The 20,610-nt window shown below is 51.6% G+C and overlaps 2 protein-coding genes across 2 annotated transcripts in view; one reads left to right on the forward strand and one right to left on the reverse strand.

Annotated features, from left to right (window-relative positions):
- Positions 1–7,426: 7,426 nt before the first annotated feature.
- On the forward strand, positions 7,427–9,309 carry Enho (energy homeostasis associated). Its single transcript, XM_032892272.1, has 2 exons — positions 7,427–7,665; positions 8,512–9,309. The coding sequence occupies exon 2, from the start codon at positions 8,669–8,671 to the stop codon at positions 8,897–8,899; it is 231 nt and encodes a 76-aa protein (XP_032748163.1). The 5' UTR covers positions 7,427–7,665; positions 8,512–8,668; the 3' UTR covers positions 8,900–9,309.
- Positions 9,310–9,364: 55 nt separating this feature from the next.
- Positions 9,365–20,610, reverse strand: part of Dnai1 (dynein axonemal intermediate chain 1) — a 67,803-nt gene continuing 56,557 nt past the window's right edge. Inside the window, exons 14-20 of the mRNA XM_032890220.1 lie at positions 17,686–17,775; positions 17,486–17,573; positions 16,855–16,934; positions 15,205–15,353; positions 15,007–15,106; positions 12,416–12,601; positions 9,365–9,647 (exon numbers count right to left, since the gene is read on the reverse strand). Of these exons, the coding sequence (XP_032746111.1) occupies positions 9,549–9,647; positions 12,416–12,601; positions 15,007–15,106; positions 15,205–15,353; positions 16,855–16,934; positions 17,486–17,573; positions 17,686–17,775 (792 nt within the window). The 3' untranslated portion in view covers positions 9,365–9,548. The remainder of the gene's footprint in view (positions 9,648–12,415; positions 12,602–15,006; positions 15,107–15,204; positions 15,354–16,854; positions 16,935–17,485; positions 17,574–17,685; positions 17,776–20,610) is intronic.

Genomic DNA, 20,610 nt, shown 5'->3' on the forward strand with positions numbered 1-20,610 from the left:
GTCAGGCAGGTTGGTGTACTCTGGACAGGTGGATCTCTGTAGACTTAAGGTCAGTCTGGTCTCCTTACCAGGCTCCAGGCCTGTCAGGATTGCACACTGATACCCTGTCCAAAAAAAAGAAAGAAAAGAAAAAGAAATCCTACCTCCACATGGGGGTGGGGAGAGATCAGAAATGACTCTATTTTCAGCGTCTCTGGAAGCTTGTCCGCAAGCATGGTTCTTCACCCATAAGAGACTCCTGTGTCAAAGGGAATAACAGAAATAAATTGAAAATGACTAAAGTTGACTAATATTTTTGGTTCCCTTTCCTTCAGAGCACCAGGAAGATTGATTTCCTGTGTTCTTTGGTGTCAGGTTTGGCGATGAGATTTGATCAATACAATGACAATGAAAGGCAGCGTGTGCTTGCTTTTGTTGTTTGTTTGAGACGATGTCTCAGGTAGCCCAGGCCGGCCTTAAACGTGATATGTAGCTGAAGCCGGCTCTAGAATCCAAGTCCTCCTGCCTCCACCTCCTGAAGTGCTGGGATTAGATGCCCAGAGGATGCTTTTCTTTGTTTGCCCAGGAGCAGCAAACCCATCCTGGTAGGAAGATGGCATCACACCTGTAATCCAAGCACTCGGGAGGCTGAGACTGGAGGATTTCTGCAAGTTTCAGGCTTACCTGGGCTACAGAGTAAGACCCTGTGTGAATGGTAGAACCCCCTGAAGCCTGGTCCTCTAGTGACCACAGTGAGAGGGACTTCTCCATCCAAGCCTGGCCCTTGCTGGATCTACAGTATGAGGAAGAAATGTGTCTGTGTTGTTTGAAGACAATGAAATATGAGAGCTGTTTATGACTATTCTGCCTCCTCGCTAGGCTTGATTGACAAAGGTAGGAAGCAGGCTGACATAGGGCTTGGCTTTCTGCTGTCGTTGGTAGAAACACAAGTGTCCAGCTTTGAGGCCGGTAGTGGCCACAGCCATAGTTTCCCAGAGATTGCAATAATGAGTTCCTACCACAGGAGTGCCGTGGAGCTTTTAAGATTGGCTAGCAATTGAGCTCAGAGCAGCAATGGCTGAGGTTTCCTCACTGAGCTGTGTGGATGACTATGTGTAGGCTGTGTGGATGACTGTGTGTAGGCTGTGTGGATGGCTGTGTGTAGGCTGTGTGGATGGCTGTGTGTAGGCTGTGTGGATGGCTGTGTGGATAGCTGTGTGGTTGGCTGTGCAGTATGGCTGTGTAGATGGCTGTGCAGTATGACTGTGTGGATGGCTGTACTAGGCTGTGCATTATGGCTGTGTAGATGGCTGTGCAGTATGGCTGTGTAGATGGCTGTGCAGTATGGCTGTGTGGTTGGCTGTGCAGTATGGCTGTGCAGTATGGCTGTGTGGCTGGCTGTGTGGCTGGCTGTGTGGACGGTTGTGTGGTAGGCTGTGCAGTATGGCTGTGTAGATGGCTGTGCAGTATGGCTGTGTGGATGGCTGTGGAGTATGGCTGTGTGGATGGCTGTGTGGATGGCTGTGTGGATGGCTGTGTGTAGGCTGTGTGGATGGCTGTGGTTGGCTGTGTGGATGGCTGTGTGGATGGCTGTGTGGTTGGCTGTGTGGATGGCTGTGTGGATGGCTGTGTGGATGGCTGTGTGGATGGCTATGTGGTAGGCTGTGCAGTATAGCTTGTGTCCTATTCCTAGAACCTTTGCCTCAAGACCATTTCCATTTCCCCTAACAATTCTCAGCCAAATAATCTCTTGTAACAAGTCCCTTCCATGCTCTAACTACCAGTATAGATTCTATTATTTGTGAAAAAGAACTCTGGATGACAAAATTACTATATTTTTTTAAAAGTTCATATCTTATCAATTACAAAAGGCAAGTTACTTTGTGAATTCCTAAAGGGAAAAAGGGACTAAGAGGCCACTACTTGAAAAATGCTTCCTGATTCCAAAGTTGTTTGACCTGGGGGACAGAAAAGCCCTTTAGAATCTATAAAATACTTTCTTAGCAAATGAGATTTCCCCAATGAAATTGCTAAGTTGTTTATTATTGTTTAATTTATTGAGCTTTTGCATTTATATGGTGGTGGTGATGGTGATAGTGGTGGTAATGGTGATGGTGGTGATGGTGGTGGTGGTGGTGGTGGTGATGGTGATGGCAGTGATGGTGGTGGTGGTGGTGGTGATGGTGGAGGTGATGGTGGTGGTGGTTTGTGTGCATGAGCATTCCAGAACATGTGGAGATGAGAGGACAATTTGAAGGACTTGGATTCCTTCCTTCCATTATGTGGGTCCCAGGGATCCAGTTCAGGTCATTAGACTTTTCAAATGCTTTTCTACATCACACACACACACACACACACACACACACACACACACACACACACACTCTCTCTCTCTCTCACACACACACACACACTGAGGGGGGGCACTGTACCTATGTGTTGTATCATCTGGAGAGGGATCTCCACACCTAATCCTCATAAATGCAGAAATCTGTGCTTGCTCAATCCCAGAACAATCCCCTAGATGTCAGAACAGTGTCCACCAGAACAGGGAACTCCTCCACTGCAGTCCTCTCAGAACACTAAGAAGGGATCTCCTCATTGTGAACTAAAGATACTCAGGCTGATGAAGGAACTTCACAACCAGAAAGTGAGTCAAGAAACAGATACCATGCAGTTGTCTAGTCTTATCATTTTATTATTCGTGGCCCAAAATATATAGAAAATGCTGTGGATTCGTGACCAAGAGAATGCTTCATTTTTATTCCATTTTAGTCTCTATTTTCCATCTCTAAATATTAGGACTCTTATTGTGGGAAGCCATTGGTTTAAAGGTAGTCAAAGTTACTCGGCTTAATAGAAGCCATATTCATATTTCATGGGGACCCAACTAGATCATGAAGGGACATTACCCAGAGAATATATATTTGAACAGTGGGCCTATAAAATAACCTCTGGTGATAGTAGCTGAGTAGTCCCTCATTGGAAAGGAGGTGAATTGACATATATATGACAATATAATTGCAATTGTCAAATTGGTGAGACCTAAATCACCTGGGCATGGCTGTGGGGATGACTTCGATTAGGTTAACTGAGGTCAGAAGACTTGCCCACTGTGGGTGTCACCATTCCCTAGGCTAAGATTCTGGACTTTACAAAAAGAAGAGAGTAAGCTGAGCACAATCATTCGTTACGTCTTGACTGTGATACAATATGGTTAGCTGCCTCAAGTGCTTGCTGCTGTGATTTCTCCATCATGATGGACTACAACTTCAAACTGAAAACTGAAATAAACTCTTCTCTTTTTAAAAAAGATGTATTTATTTTATGTATGTAAGTACAATGTCCCTCTCTTCAGACACACCAGAAAAGGGCATAGGATTCCATTACAGATGGTTGTGAGCCACCATGTAGTTGCTGGGAATTGATCTCAGGGCCTCTGGAAGAATAGTCAGTGGCTCTTAACCACTGAGCCATCTCTCCAGCCAAATAAACTCTTCTTTAAGTTGCTTTTCTCTGGGTAATGGTGGTGCATGCCTTTAATCCCAGTACTCAGGAGACAGAGGCAGACCCATCTCTGTGAACTTGGGGTCAGCCTGGTCTACAGAGCAAGTTTCAGGACAGCCAGGGCTACACAAAGAGAAACTCTGTCTTGAAAAATCAATAACAACACCCAAAAAAAAAAAAAAAAAGATTCTAGCTTTGAGTTGCTTTTGCCAGGGTGTTTTATTACCCCAAAGGTAACCAAGAAGTCGAGCTTTCTGTTAGTATAACACTTGAGATACTTAACATTTGTTTGTTTGTTTATCTATTTTCTCATTTGTTTCTTTTTTTAAAGATTTGTTTATTTTATTTATATGTTAGTATACTGTAGTTCTCTTCAGACACTTCAGAAGAGAGCATCCCATTACAGATGGTTGTGAGCCACCATGTGGTTGCTGGGAATTGAACTCAGGACCTCTGAAAGAGCAGTTAGTGCTCTTAACCGCTGAGCCATCTCTCCAGCCCTTCTCATTTGTTTCTTGAGACAGGGTCTCATTATGTCTCTTTGACTATCCTGGACCTATGTAGACCAGGTCAGCCTTGAACTCACAGAGATTGGCCCGCCTCCACCTCCCAAGTGCTTAGATTAAAGAGCTGAGCCACCATGCCCTGCTAATACCCAACTTTTAAACAGAAAAGGGAAAGAGGGTCTGGCAAGATGACTCAGTGGGTAAATGTTTTTGCCACCAGGCCTGGTGATCCGATTTCCATCTCGAGCACCCACCTGTGGACCATGAGAACCAACTCCTCAACGTTATCTTCTGACCTCAACCCCTCTGCCACGTGGCCCCTTCACATGCACACACACACACACACACACACACACACTACACACTAAATAAACAAATCATACATACTTTCATGGATGTAATAAAAGAATCATAAACGTAACAAAACGCTTTAGAGTAGAGAGGTTTATGTTCGCTCACAGTTTTGTAGGTGTCATGACTTACTGACTTGGTTGCTTGTGGGCGTGTGGCAAGGCAGCACTTCAGGACCAGAAGAGAGGGAAGCTATTTGCTTCTTCAGCCAGACAAGAGAAACAGGAAGAGATTTAAGCCTACCGTCCCCTCCAGGAGCAACCCCTTCTGCCACCGCCACTGCCGCCGCCGCCGCCGCCGCCGCCGCCGCCGCCACCACCACCACCACCCCTTCCACCCCTGAAGTGAACCAACACTTCCCACTGGGCCCTACCTCCTGAGGCTCTCACCAACCCCAGGACCCAGCCTTTGGGGGCCATTCTAGACCCAAACTCTAGCACTTTGTGTGGATCTGTCTGGCAGACAAGGGGCAGACAACATTGACCACGTGCCATTCTCCTGTTTCTTCACAGGGCTTCTGGAAGTCCTGCATCCCACTCCATTGGCTATCATGTGGTTAACCCTTCAGCTCCCGAGTCTTGAGCACTTGATGAGTAGTCAAAAGTTGAGCAAATCCGAGTACTTTCTGAGGAATCTCAGACCGGATCCTAAAAGAAGCAGCGTTGACAGCAAGAGACACTCTCTCCTTGACCACCCGGAGTCTAGGTCTTGACAATAATATTTTAGTGTCTGGAATTGTTCAGTCTTGTTTCCACCATGTGGACCAGGCGAATACTGGAGACCAGGTGAGAGTGAGGGCGACCAGGACGTGTGGCAGCTCTACTGGGGGCAGTTTCATCCAGTTCCGACTCCTTAAGTGAGCTCCTCTACTTTTTGACTTCACTCTCACCCTGCTGCAAAAACTCACCGGACTTCATTCCTGAACCTTGGTGCTGCTTATCCACGGCTGCTCAACAGCTCCACTAAAGCATTCTGGCTTACATTTGACATCTCCAAATATCACTGCCTTAGTTCTTTGCTGAAACCTAATGTTTAAATTATGTTTATCTAGTAGGGGCAGCCGTGTGCTACATCCAGGATGTAGCGTGGAGGACCGGGGACAGCTCAGTGGAGTCAGTTCTCGCCCTCCACCATGTCGGTTCCAGGGACTGAACTCAGGTCATCAGGCTTGGTGGCAAGTGGTTTTTCCGGTTGAGCCATCTCAGCACCCCCTCTTCTGTGCTCCTTATCTCAGGCCATTGCACCGCAGTGTTGCAGCTATAGCCAGTTACCTCAGCCTGTCCTCCTCTTCCTTCCTCTATCTTCTGCGTTCTGCCTACTGATGGCCCTCAGTAGCCCCAGAGCTCCTGCTCTGCCAAGGACGTTGTGTTAGCCTCCCCGTCAATGTGAAAGATAGGGGTATCTTTCGCTCTCAAATGCTTTCAAAACTCCTTTCCACCCAATGGCCCAAATCATCCTTCTAATTTCTGGCTATGATCACATCACTCCGATGATGCTCAAAATTCTTCAGTGACTCCCCACTGCTTCCAGGATGAAATCTGAACCCCTGCGGCTAGGTCACAAATTCACTGTCGTTTATACTCAGATGTGCGACCATATGTCTCTCTCTTCCCTATAACTGATCTGATCCTTCTCACAATGCCCCCACCCTGCTGGGTAACAGGAGGAAACTAAAATTAATCCATCCTGACGAACTCCACGGGGTCCGTAGTTTATTTTAGACAGTCTCTAACACAGTAGCTTTAGATGATTCAGCCGTTGAGATGACTTTACACTCCCCTTTCTCCCTTTCTTGGAAGGAGGGGCCCTGCCCCTTAGCCACCTGGTCCTGACTTGTCAGCTGGCATCTGCTGGGATGTGGTTGGTATGGTATAAATGAATTAGTGAAAAAACCTAAGAAGTAGCTATTACTATGACTGTTTTATGGAGAAGAAAGCTGTGTTTAAGAGAGTTAGAAAGTGGAACCAGGAACCAACACCACTGTGACTCTAGAAGGCATTTTGCTGTGAGTGTAGTATTTCAGACAGAAGTTAAGGCTGGGTGTGGGGCCATGGGTCTCTGATTAGCCATGGGCAATGTATGGTAGAAGGCACACGTAAAGACACTTAAGAATCACTGGAGGGCCAGAAATGTAGCTCCTTGGGTGTGTGAGCCCAGTGCCCTAGGTTAGGTCACTAGCACTGCCGCTTAAAGGGCTGGGAGGGGAAAGGCCTACTTGACCGCTCCTGTTCAAGCTACCTTGGTCTCAGAACTGCTAGGATGGAGAGACAGGCGGTTCACGAGGCCTGTCTAGTTCAGCCAGAGCTGAGCCATTCTTCTGGTGTCTCAAGTTCCCTCCAGCAAGCAAAGCACACGCCTGTGACCAACGCTGGGTGAGAAATCAGTACAACGCAACAGGGGTCGTGGGTTTCCAGAGATCACGCTGTTCTTAGGACTAGGGGCAATCTACAGGCTCTGTGAAGTGAAGAAGCGGGAATCTACACTCTGCTGGGAAAGGGATGTGTAGAAAGATAAGGGGTGAGGAGGGTCAGGCGTGGAGACACATGGACTTTTACAGATAATAGAGACAGGCTTCTCCCAAATATAGAGGGGTGGACGCTGCACATGTTGGACGTGCATTCCAGGTGTGGAAGGTGCGAGAAATCCCTGCAAAAAAGGTGGCCTGGCCCTTCACCCTCTCAAGGGATGGATCAAAACAAAGTGGCCCCTATCTACCCCTCCTCTCACCCTTCCCAAACCCCTCCCTCCTTCTCTCCTGCACCAGGATGGTCGTGTCCCACCCCAGAGCACAACCAATGGCACGGGAACTTGGCCCGGACAGCCAATTGAACGGCGGCAGCGGCACAGAGATGGCTCCGCCCCCAAAGGGCCTCAGGCCGCTGGCCACTCAGGAGGCGGGACTCTTCGCTGTTTTTGCTGCCCGCCGAGCTCAGCCGAGCTCAGCCGACTCCCTCCCGCCGCAGCCGAGCCCAGCCGAACGCAGCCGAGCCCAGCCGAACTCCTCGACGCTCCTGCCGCCGCCGCCCGAGTGCCGCCGAGCGAGCGAGCGAGCGAGCTAGCGGCCCTGGCCGCGGAGGAGGCGCCGCCCCAGGGGGAGGAGGTGCCCGCTCTCCGCAGACCGCCCGCGGCAGAGGCCGGCCCGGTCGCGCCCCGGCGGGAGCGGCCGGCAGAGGCTGCGCGGCCCAGGGGGAGGGCCCCGGGAGTGGACGTCGCCCCTGCCCGCCTCCCGCCGCCCCCCGCCCGCAGGCTCTCGAGCCTCAGTCAGCGCTGAGCATCCCGCTGTCCCGGACCCTCCCGCGGGCGCGCACCGGGCTCAACTCAGGTAAGGGGGGGGGGTCTCACCTACGGGTAGGGGGTCGAAAAACAGAGATCTTGGACGGATATGAAGAGACAGTGACCCACACAGAGACAGAGACACACAGCTTGGAGGAGAGATAGACACAAAGGCAAAGACACAAGCAAGACGCACAGAACGACCGATACCGACCCCATGGAGACGTGTCCCCGAGGGCAGAGGGACATGCAGTCGTGAAGAGAGACAGAGATACACCGAGAGACTGGTAGAAAAACGAGACATAAATGAAGCACTCAAGACACTCAGAAATAGGGACACAGAGAGGCAGTCACACACCTTCAAAGAGGTGTGTTTGCAGAGGCAAGGATGCAGATCCAGCAAGGGACAGAGGGACAGGAGGATGTATGTTCAGACACACACCTGACCTGGAGAAGCAAAGTCCCAGGGAAAGGTACACCTAGGCGCACAGCCTTGGGTATGCAGAACCCACACGTTCCTGCCAGGGCCTCCACAAAGTTCCCTCCGTGTGAGCTGGCACCTCTGCAGGTCTTCTGGACTGGCTGACTGCAGCCCTCAGAAAAGAGAGGATGCCCTAGCCACTAAAGTGATGGTCATAATCTTCCTCCTGGGCGGTAAGCCACCTCAGTCCCGCCCACCAACAGCATGTCTGAAGGCTAGAAGCTTGGTGGGCAGGGCCAGGCTATACCCACCAGTTCCAAGGAGAATAAGGTAGAGGCTGCCTGCCTACTCTAGCTTCCCCATTCTGGCTGCACCACAGCACCCAAGGGCTCAGAGCCAGGCCCTAGGGTGGAAGTGCTGGCTTTGTGGGGTACTTGAGCCTGCCGGGACTCAATGCTCTCTGTACTTCCCCAGGCTCAGGACTGCAGGTGGCCATCTTCACTGCCCAGAAGTCGTTGTGTGTGGACAGGACAGCCTCCTTGGAAAGTCGGCCACCAGAGTTGTGCCTCGGCATGGGCCTTGCCACTGAGGCAGCTCCGCTGTCTGCGCTGGCCTGAGGGCGCTGCCTGTCATGGGGGCAGCCATCTCCCAGGGGGCTCTCATTGCCATAGTCTGCAACGGCCTGGTAGGCTTCCTGCTGCTGCTGCTCTGGGTCATTCTCTGCTGGGCCTGCCACTCTCGCTCTGCTGACGTCGACTCTCTCTCAGAATCCAGTCCCAACTCCAGCCCTGGCCCCTGTCCTGAGAAGGCGCCGCCGCCCCAGAAGCCAAGCCATGAAGGCAGCTACCTGCTGCAGCCCTGAAGGCCCCTGGCCTGGCCTGGAGTCCTGGACCTGAGAATACCTGAGTCAGAGCCTGGAATCGATCCCTGCATTCAGTCTGCCTGGGGTCCAGAATTTAGATCCAGTTGGTTTGAAGCTGGACCCAGCAGCCTAGAGTGTAACCAGCCTGGCTCCAAGAGAGGCCTGAGTAGCCTTGGAGAGATGGGCCTGGAGTGGGGGGTTAGGAGTTGGTGCTAGGGCCAGGACCGTCTGGACTCTGCTTCATCCCAAGGGCCAAGGGCTGAGTTCACACCTTTCCTAGGCTCAGCACCTCTGGGCTCGCTTGGCTGGGGAAGCAAACCGAAGCCCATGGCAGTAACAGGAGGGCGTCCAGGCTGGGCCCCTTCTCTGGCCCTCCCACTGTTTGCTGGAGAATAAATGGAACGATGGCTTACCCTGAGATTTATTTTCTTGGGGGTTGTGTGGTAGAAAAAACAAACAAAGGTATGCGATGAGCATCCAGTTGGCCTTTATTTGCGCAGAGGGCATAATGGTGGCTGAGGGTCAAATCATGGAGAAAGGTGGTGACCTTAAGAGCCAGAACGAGAGGAGTAAATACTGGGATTGCTCACGGTGAGGCACGTCTTTGCTTGTATTGGGTTCGGAACCCGGGGCAGGGCCTGGGCCAGACTCAGGTTTTGGTTTTTACTTCCCTCACAAGGTTTAGCAGTTTGTCCAATTTTGCGATCTCCACAGCTGGACCCTTCTGCACTTCCTGCCCCTTCTTCTCCTGGGGGAGAGACACACATCAGTGGGAATGGGTAAAGACCTGCGGCGGCTTTGTGGGAGCTGCCACACGGGCTGCTCTTCCCACCCTGCCCTAGCTGCTCCCTGACCCTTCCTTGCCCAGTAAATATTGGATCCCTACTGGGGTTATGTGACTCAGAGGCCCAGCTGAGGGCCTGTGAGGAGGATCCACTCTAGCTCCGAAGCTTAGCAAGAATCAAGCACTTGATGCTAGGAGGAGTAGGGAAAAGCATTTATCCCCAGTCCCTCAGAAGTTGCCCGTCAGGCGGTGGAGAGCGTGGAGAGCAGTAGGCTCTGGAGAGAGGCAGGAGCTGAATATTAGGATCGCCCAGGCTGGGCCCAGTAAAGGGGGGATAGGTGTGTGCTGCAGGAGAGGGGCAGGGTGCACTAAGCCCCATACCTTCAGGTTAGGGTTGGGGAGGGGTACGTCATGTAACCAGAACAGGGGAAAGTGCCAGGAGACCCATGAAAGCAGACAGGATTTTCCATGTGATCCATATGGTGGGGACTGTCTCTTAGATCCTAAGTTTATGACCCTGATCCCACCCACAAAATATTCTACTGCTTCCCTTGGTAAGTTGGGCCCTGAGAAAATGGAATTTTGGACACAGGTATGTTTGACCCACAGGCCTTAAAATTCTGAGGTGGGCCACATCCGTCAAAGTCCCACATCCAGACAGTGGATATGGACTGTGCTGAGACAGGCTGGGCAGCTGCCACCTTCCGCCTTCCCTCGGTTCTCTGCCACCTGTGCCCACTGTTTACTGGCACCCGCCCCAGCCACACCTGCTGTGGCGTAAGGTAAGGGGAGGGTGCAGAGCCAGTGGGCTTCTTCCTGGTCCCTGTCTAGCTGCTACTCAGTAGAGCTCCAGTTTCCTCTGGCCTTGACCCTACCCTGCTCCCAGGTCTGATCCGGCAGCCCCTGGCATAGAGTCAGAGCCTTTACCGGCACCCAGCTCGCCTCTCCAGTCGGCAGAAGCACGGGAGAGTCATCGTTTCCCCTCTTCCCATTCTCACTCCATAATTAAGCTATTTCTCAGCCTTACTCTATCCCTCGGAACTTAAGAGACCTGATTTTTACTTCCACTGCTGTCATTAGCTCCCCATAAGGCAGGCTGAACAAGTCCCTTGGCTTTCTGAGCCATTTTTCCATCGTACAGCAGGAAGGGAAAGCTGGTTCTTGACTTCTGATGGCGTTCAGGGGAAGGTCACTGGGAGAGAGCTCTGGGCCTCTGAGGTAAGTCCTCTTGGGAAGAGCAGGGAATCTGCAGCTCCCAGAGGAAGGACTCTAGGGATGCCCAGAGGACTTCCTTTTGTATGAATCACTTGACTGCTGACAGGGTCAGACGGCAATCTCACAGGAACTTCTAATCCTCCCAAGTACTAGCCCCAAACTGTCCTTGCTCAGATCCTTGGTGATTTAGGTTTCCAGATTCACAGAGGCCAGCTCTCTCAGCCACAGCTGACCCTTGCTTTGTGAGGAGATGAAATTGTGATAAATCTTACCTCCTAGCATCACACTGGGTAGGACCCTTTCATATCTGCCATGCCCGTGGCGTCAGGATTAGGCCTCTCTTCAAAGAGTGGCCATCATCCTCCCAGGGGGCTGTCCACCTCTGCCATCTTAAGCCTGCCCCTCATTAAATTAAGAACAGATTTTATCTGTTCCACAAAATTTGCTGCCGCCTTTCTCCCTCCAGAGGCCAAGGAGCTGGGCTCAGCAAAGAGATTTAGACCATGCCTGACTTCCCCCAACCCCCAAAGCCCACCACAGCCTGCGGGCCACAGCTGCAGGCGCTTAGCAGCCTTCTGAGTATTTATAGCCAAGTCCACCCCCTCCCCCAGCTGGCTACAATTACAGGACCATCCAGACTTCTAGCCTGTGCCTTCCTGGCCATGGTGGAGAATAGTGTATGCCAGTATCCAGAGGATGGTGCACAGTCCCTAGCTGGGTAGGGGCACTTGGGGGAAACATGTAGCTGGACAAGACAAGCCCCAGACCTGCCCCCAAACTGCTGAGTACACCCCAAATTGCACCCTGGAGGTTCAATGCTGAGGGTGACTTGGCCAACCCTGACCCTGGCCCAGAGCTGGTTAGAGGGCAAAGAGCCACTTCCACTGTCATGTACAATGGGCTCTGTGGTTTTAAATTGTGTCCCAAGGCTCTGTACTCTAAGGTCTGTGCTGTGAGGCTTGGATCTTAAATCTGAATTTGGGCTCAGGTGTAGATTTGGGGTCATTCGTCCTGGCTTTGTGTCATACATTTGGGGTCCTTGGGCTCTGGGCAGGGTCTTCTCACTATTAGAGACCCTAGAAACAGAAAGCAGACCTCGGAAGGTGGCCTGCATTGCTGCTGACCCAGTTACCTGGCTCAGGGCTCATCCTCTCTCCCTGGGTAGACCATTCAGGAACCATTGGAGCTGAGCTCTGTCTGCCCAGCAATGATGCTTCAGCCAAGCTTTGAGTCTCTGTCCTGGTGACCTGTCACACCTACAACATCCTGTGCTCTAATAAGTCCATGTTCCAAGCCCACTTACTCCTTGGAAATCCACCCAGGACCCTACATGGAACTCATACACAGTATGACAGACTGATCTGTTACTTCACAAACCTGCCTTTCCCAGCCTCCCCATTCTGGCAAGGACAAAATCCTTACCTTGAATCCTTTGCGCCAGAAACTTGGGGTGGCCCCTGGCTCCTCCCTGTCATCCCCACTCTCTTGCAGGCAGCCGGGACTCCCAGAGCTCATACCTTCGGCATCTTTCGTAAGTTGGGAGAGAGCTTGAGACAGGTGATGTGCCCACGGTCATCGCCCACTATTATGATGGGGTGAATGGGGTTGAACTGCACATGGGTAATCTTGTTCTTCTTCTTGGCCACCACAGGCTGGTTGCAGATAGCTTCATACTTGTTGACAGCCAAGTCAAACACGTGGGCCTACAGAGGGGCTGGTGTCACAGTCGGGTAAACCAGGCCCTGGTTTCCCATCTTGGGCTTTCTGCGAACCCTACAGAAGGCTAGCAGTCAGCACGACAGAGCTGAAGGCCACAGAAGGAGTTTCATGTCGTTTTGCTTTCATCCCATGACTGAGGGAATGAGGTTAAAGAGGATAAGGGATCTGAAGTATATGCAGAATCAATGATAAAGCAGCTATGGGATGTATACGACGTGAAGGGGAGACACAGGGGACAACAGGTAACGGGATCAGATGGAGGGAGACAGTGAGGGAAGAGGATGGATGAGGACGAACTCTGATGATGTATGTGTGAGAATACTGCAAAGAAACCCAACACTGGCAGGGACCATTTATTGCCTCTAATAGGCTCACTATGTTCCAGGCTCTGGGCAGGAGTGTTACAAGGTTGGATCATCTAATTATACCCCTCACAACCACTCCACACGGTGGTTTGATTACTATCCCTGTTTTATAAATGAGGACTTGGAAGCTAACTTACTTGTAAGTGACAGAGTCGGGGGTTTATCCTAGCTAATAAATATAAAATGCTCTGAATTTGATGCCTAAGTGCCCCAAAATGACAGACTATCTTTGCCTCACCCGGAGTCCAAGTCACTATCAGCTCCTGCTGCCACAGCCTCCTACCTAGTCTCCTGCTTCTATCTCTGCCCGTCTACAATCCATCCTCCCTGCTATACCTAGACTTGCCTTAAGCTATTCCTCCCAGGCTCCTTGGAGCCAGATTCCACATGCTTGCACATGACCTCATCCCATCTTATGCCCTCTCCCCTTTGCACACTATACCCCAGGCATACTGCCTCTGTCCCTGCCTCTGTCCCTGCCTGACGAGCTCATCCCCACGTCAGAACGTTGGTGTCCTATTGCCTCAGTGTGGACAGCTTCCTCACCTCATCTTCACCATGCTAGTCCTGCAGCACACAGGAGGCTGAGGCAGATGGATCTCTGTGAGAACAGGCAGAGCTACGTAATAGAGAGACCCTGCTTCCCATTCATCTCTCGGTCTGGGCGTCACTTCTTCAGAGAAGCCTTTCCCAAGAAACGCCAGCACCCCCACCATCCATCCCACCCCACGCTATATAGCTCAGTCTGGCCTGCTGGCATTTGCTATGTAATCCAGACTTCCTTCAAACTTTTGATCCTCTGGCTTCTGCCTTCTGAATGCTGGGATTATAGGCATAGGCATAGAGCCTGGCTTTCTCTGCTTGCCGTAACTGCTATTGAGATCTAATTCACGTGCTCATCCGTTTAGCATGCTGCAAGTATATGCTCCCTGGTTAAGCATATTCACTTACTAAACCATTATCACAGCAAATTTTAAGGTGTTTTCTTCACCCACAGAACAAACTCTGCACTCATTAACAGTCACTCCCTTTTTTTTTCTCAACTGTTCTATCTGAGGCAAACACAGATCTACCCTGCATCTCTACAGACTTGCCTCTTAACATGGAGCACGCTGGACAAATCCATTGTGGACTTAGCATGTTCTTGCTCTTCTGTGGCTGGCCTGTTACTTAGCATAAGCTTCCGTGACCATCTATGTGGTCATATGTTCCTTGTCTGCTCACTAGGTTCCTTCAGCATACACACTGCATTCTATTTGCCGTCCATGATGATGGACTCTGGCTTCCTTTGTGGTTTGGAGATTAGGAATAGAGCTGCAGTAAACACTCGCACCCTAACACTGCCTGTACTCAGTAGTGGTGGGAACTGTGCTGCCTGAGTTTTTTTTTTTTTTTTAAATATTCTTCTCTACCATAATCTGCTCCATAATCAGCAGATTCTAGCCTAGACCTGAGCGCCATGGTTATCCCTTAACAATGTGTTCAGGAAACGGGTGACTGGCTGCCATGACTGATGGCTGCATTATTTTCTTGGGGCTGCAGGCACTTTTCGGGTTATTTCAAATTCCATGAAGAAAACAAGGCTGCACCTAAGAACATTCCCACAAAAAGGTGGCTTTTGGGCCTCTGTCTGTCTCTACTCAAGCTCCTCAGAACTGGCGTGGACACTGCTGGAGGAGACGGCAGCTCACTACCTTACGGACCAGTGACCCTGCCCACGGGCTAGGCACCCTCTAAACCCTTCCCCAGGGACCTCAAGGAAGACACCTTCTAGGTGATACCTCATTTCCCCAGCAGGCCTGTTCTTCAAGGTGAACTCTCCTGTTCTTTCCTTGAGGCCCTTGTGACTTGATGAAGGACTCCTCCACACTTCCCTGCAGAGCCTGGCCCTGAGATATAATCCTACAGCCCATCATCTACCAACCTGGGGTGGCGTGTGGTGCGTCTCTAGGAGGGAGATGCTGAGTTACCTCTGTCTCCCGGAGTGGGGGCAGGATCAGCAGGGTGAGAAAAGGACAACTCACCTTCCCATCCGTGGTGACTGCTGCAAACACAGTGGAAGAGTACGGTGCCCAGGCCACGTCACCCACAGCTGCGTTCAGATCATAGATGAACATGGGGGTCCTGTGGTAGCAGAAGGGACAAGCCCGTAACACAGGGGTTCATAGTGTCAGAGCTGAGGGGAGGGCATGGGGCAGGGCAGGGCCAGGACGGCCCCTCACTTGATGGCGTGGTCCCAGATCTTCACTGTCCAGTCAGAACTGCAAGATATGAAGACCCTGGCGTGGTATGGGTTCCATAACACAGCGTCTACTGCCATGTTGTGAGCATCATAGGTGTCCAAGAACTGGCTGGAGTAGGATTTGGAGCACTATGGTAGGGATAAAGGATGGACGATTAAGGAAAGTTGGGGTCAACAGAAAAGCCAGCAGTAACCTTTCCCTAGGGGCCCTGGAGGATCAGCACCTGAGTCTCTGTCCATCTGTCCCCTAACTCCGGGAGGACTAGGGTTCAGAGAAGGGAAGTGACTGAGTAAGAAAGTGGTTTCTCTCTCCAAGGCAGAGTTGGTCTCAAGCCCTGGGCAGAGATGCCGCACAGCCTACTTTGTCCACACCAAAGCCTGTGGGTAGACAGTGCCAAGGGTTCACTGCAGCTCAGACATCGTTCACAGCGCAGTAAGCAGCACCCCACCTTGTACAGGTAAGAGCAGGTGCATAGCCAGGAGCGGACCCAGGTCTCCAGATTTCCCACTCTGTCTGCCCTGGCCAGCAAGCTTCTCTCCCCCCCTTCAGGAGACAAGATGACCAGTCTTCCCTTCCCCGCCTCTCTCCCGCTGCCACTGGGAGGGCTGGGGGGGGGGACCTCTTTTGCATTCAGACCAACTCTGGCTGGGCCTCTGGGGCTCCCGGGAGGCTGTCTGTAATTAACATTCTGAATCTCTGAGCCTAAGAAAAGCTCACAGCAAAGCTATTTCTGGACAATGGAGGTTCTGAGGGATGTTCACCTACTAACACTGAGACATGGCGGAGAGCTGGCTGGGAGGGCAGCTATGCACGTCATATTCTGAGATCAAGCTGCTTGATAGCTGGCCTTCAACACCCAGCTCAAGCCCAGACCTCCTTCAGGACATCTGTCTGTCCAGAGTGTCCTAGCTCTCCCAAGCCCCGAGCCCCAGGCCTGCCTCTTAGGAAAGGGGAAAGAGACTGGTTCAAGTCACTCTCTAGATTCTGCATCACCATTTTCTGATCGTAGTCCCTCTCCCTGACACCCAAGCCGACCAAGACAAGCATTCTTGGCTGCTGAGATAGCTTGGCTGGTACAGGTACCTGTTGCTAAGCCTGCTGAGATTAACCCTTGGAAGCCCTTGGGGAAAGCCTACAGGCTATATCTGCTCATCTACATGCATGTGTTGTGGCATGTATGGACCCATACACCACCATTAAATACATGTTAAAAAATATTTGAATCAGGGAAGCCTCTCCTCTGAGCGTTCAGGACGGCACAGTGGCTAAAGGTGCTTGCCACCAAGCCTGAAGACCCGAGTTAGAGCCCCAGCAACTCCACCAAGTTGTCCTTTGACCTCCACATGCAGTGTGACCTGAGTGTGCCCACACACCTAGCGTGTGTGTATGTGTGTGTGTGCGTGCGCGAGCATGCACACACACACACACACACACACACACACACACACGCACCATTAATTTGAAAAACTTAAAAAAAAATGCATTTTTATCACCCCACCCCCACCCCCTGACAGGCGTCCAGGACAGTGGTGACATCAGAATAGGATTTGTTGAAGACTATAACCTCCCTGAGTGCTTAGGTCCAAGTGACCTTATGAGGAGCTGACAGGGCAGGCAGTGCTGCCTCACCTTGTAGATTTTCCCCTCTTCTGTGCCCACGAGGAACAGATAGTCGATCTCTTTGTGGAAGTCAAAGGCAGTGCCACAGCCTTGGAAGAAGAGGGGACAGACTTAGGCTGGTTCTCAGAGGGATCCTCCCACCCAGCTCAGTGTTGGACAAATAGCACTGGGCCGCTGTGAGGGCTGGGCTCAGGCCAGGAAAACAGAAACTGGACCTCGGGCTTGCTTGCCCTAGGCTGTTAGGATGCTGCAGACAGGAATGGAGGCCAGGGTAAACAAGGCAGGAATTGAGTTAAACAGGGTCAGGGTCACAGTAAACAGGGATGGGGGTCTGCAAACAGGGGCATGGTCTGTGCAAACAGGATAGAGTCTGCATAAACAGGGTAGGAATTGAGTAAACAGGGACAGGATCTGGGTAAACAGGGCTTAGATCTGCATAAACAGGGATGGATCTGCAGAGCAGCACCTGATTAGCATGAACTAGAGCAGGGTCTGCACAAGGGAAGGACCTGCCAGGATAGGGTTGTGCCGTGACCAAGGGCTCAGACAGAACTGACTTTCCTGTGCTCAGAATTGCTGATCCTGGGGTGCTGGGGTTGAATGGGGTGTCAGGCTGGGGTGTGAAGGCTGGGGCCCCTACCTACAGTGTGCAGCTGCAGCCCCTCAGGGATTTCTGTAGTGCTGCCTTCGTCCTTCAGCTTGATAACATCGATGTGGACCAGCTCGCTCTGCAGACAGGGATGCAGAGTTGAAGGACTGGATTAGTTCAGTAGCTTTTTGCCATTTAGCTCCTCCCACTTCCCACTCACCCTGCCATAACCCTTTCTGGGAAACAGGCACCTTTACAAGGGTCCATGACACGATCCTGCCATCAGATGACACAGAAAAGAAGTTAAGGTTGTGGTCCATGTCATCCTTCTGCCATTTGACCTGAAACATCCCAAGCCACAGTTTTGGAACTCTGTTAGGTATTGGGTTACAGCTGTAGATGGGGCTCCCCATGTAGTCATCCAGGGCTCAGTGCAAGTTCTGGAGGCCCATTTCCCAGAACTCCATGATGAGGCCCTCCTATCTCATCTCACCCAGCTGTTTCCAGCCTGGGGCCACCATAGCAGTCAGACAGAACACTGCCCTAAGATGCGGTTTTAGCAGGAGGTACTCAATTTCTCCCTGGGCTGGGTTCTAGAGCTCTAGTTGTGGGAAGAAGTTCTTGTTCTGGGTTCAATCTCCACACATGGCCATGACCTGGAAAGGTCAGAGCCCCACAACTAACCCTTTTACTTATAAAATGGAAGCCAAGATAAGATAGGCATATTGTGGGAAGAAAATGATAGGCCATTGTAAATTCTTCAGAACACTGCGCATTGTAAATGTGTGTGTGTGTGTGTGTGTGTGTGTGAGAGAGAGAGAGAGAGAGAGAGAGAGAGAGAGAGAGAGAAGCTAACAGGGCCAGGTGTGGTGGTCAATACTTCAGCTTGATGGCATCTGTGAGAAATGACTTACAGCTTTCAGAAGATGGAGGCAGAAGGATCAGGAGTTCTAGACCAGCCTGGGCTAAACGGCAAGAGCCTGTCTCAAAGACAAACAAAAACTCTAGCTAGCTAACATCCTCATTAACATCATCCCCGGAAGGCGGGCTGCAGGCTGCTGTGGGGCCTGTTCTCTGCTTGATGGGAGATGAGAGAGAAGGAGTCAGTCCCTCTCCCAGGCTTGGCCTTCCTCTTCAAAGTCTCCCTTGCTCCCACCTTCAAACCAGCACTAGCTCCTGCTCCCTGAATCTTGCTCCCAAATCCCAGATTTGAGCTGCGTTTCTCCATCTGCAAATCCGGGTTAATTACCCCGCCCCACCCGTCTTCTCGGGGCTGGAAGCAAACATATGGGAAAGTGTTTTGGAGACAGAGCTGTTGTCTTATGAAGATGACACGCTTGAGGCTCAAGTTTCTGTTGCCAGATGTGGAGGCTTGGCCAAGCCAAGTCCCCGAAAGCTGGGGTGGGGCTGGGTGCCCAGAGCTTTCCATCCTCTGACTCCCTCCAGACGCCCCATGCTGGGACCCCTGTCCAGTCTCCTCCCTCTGTCACAAGCTGAGGTCCAGAGAGGGAGGCCAAGAACCTAGGCCTGTTGCCTGCAACTGCTGTTGCCTGAAACCACAGCTGTCACCATGGCTGTTGGGGAGGAGGGTGGTTGGGGGGGCGGAGGGGGCGGGGGAGGGGGAGAAGGGGTTGTCTCTCTGCATCCAGCCACCAGGCCTGGTGAATCTGATTGGAGCCGCTGCGGGAGGCCAGGCTGAGTCCTGCCTGGGCTTGTCTGGGTAGCGGTTCTTTTGTGCTTTCACTGGGAGGCCAGAATTTTGTAGAGGCTGTAAGGCACAATAGGATGGATCTGGAGACTACTTCCCCTTCTGTGCAAACATGGTCCCTTTAAAGGGGGGAGGGAACAAAGGTGTCAAAGGCCAGGCTGTAAGAGGCACAGGGGAGCTGCAAAGGGAAGTGTTTAATGAACAGACACCAGTACTCCTGGGAATTGTATTTCACACCCCACTTAGCAGCCTCATGTCCTGTGTGCGTGTGTGTCTGTGTGTGCATTTGTGTCTGTGTGTGTGCCTGTGTGTGTGCACTCTCCTAGACAGTGGAGGTGAGAGGGTAGGAATAAAGCCGAAAGGGCAGGTTTACCCACAGGATCCAGAGAACCAGGGCAGACCCAGGGAGCAGTGGGGAGCACTGCACTAATCCTTCCTCTTCCACCTCATCCCTCATCGGATTTGGAGAGAGTACCCAGTCTCTGCTTATACTTTCTTCTTGTTGTCTGTCTAGAATTGTGCGGCCACAGACTGTTGCTGGTTAAGGCTTCACAGGAGGGCCTGATCAGTGCTTAGGCACCCTTGTGGGTCACCTGGGGAAGGAGTCTGTGCTGTACAGGAGAACATGAGCCATTTTACAACCCTGGCTCCACAGCCTCACAGGGTTTCCCATGGCCAACACAACAGACTCTGCCCCAGCCTGGCATCTCAGGTCCCTTTAAGAAGGACCGAGGTTCTTAGGTCTTGGACATCTCATTCAAGCACTTGTCTTGTCTTCAAGCTGCAGGCTCTTAGGAGCATACTGCCAGAGCGATCCCTCTGCCTTTTCCACCAGCCTCTGGCCAGACACAGTCCTCTCTCCATTTCCCACATCTATCGATGCCCACAGGGCACCCCAAACACACGATGCTCCCCTCTCCCCATGTCTATTTGAGGTCCCTGTCCCAACAGCTTTCCATCCTATGTCCACATGTCTGTCTCCACTGCCTCTGCCCTTTCTCAGCCTTCAAAATTCTTACGCTGTAGCAGAGGGTCTTTCTATAGTGACTGTTACCCCCCACCCAAATCCTCTGATGATTGGGCTGTGACTTTCAAACTGTGCTCACAGGATGTCGTAGGAATGCTGACACGGTACCACAGGAGGCAGCAGAAGTGACAACAGGGGACCCTTAAGTAATCAAGGCCCTAGTTTTACCAGAACAGCTCTGTTCTCATCTCTTATGATATATTGTTGTACCTTTGTATTAACCTCTGACCTGCAATGCCCAAACTAAGCATACTCCCAACTGGGTGCCTGTCCTTTCCTCAGGGTGCCCCCCGCCCCCACCCCACGCTCTGAATGAGGTACTGCTTCCCAGTGGGCCACTCTGCTTGAAGCCCTTCATTATTGCACAGGGACTCCTTTAGTCACAGTGACATCCTGTAAAATCCAGACCCAGAGCTGGGCAATGGCGGCACACACCGGGAC

The sequence above is a fragment of the Rattus rattus genome, chromosome 1, assembly GCF_011064425.1.
Source record: "Rattus rattus isolate New Zealand chromosome 1, Rrattus_CSIRO_v1, whole genome shotgun sequence".
In the NCBI taxonomy this organism is placed as follows: Eukaryota; Metazoa; Chordata; class Mammalia; order Rodentia; family Muridae; genus Rattus; species Rattus rattus.

Excerpts from the sequence above, each read along its gene's own strand:
- Enho (XM_032892272.1), top strand. The coding sequence starts at position 8,669 with ATGGGGGCAGCCATCTCCCAGGGGGCTCTCATTGCCATAGTCTGCAAC.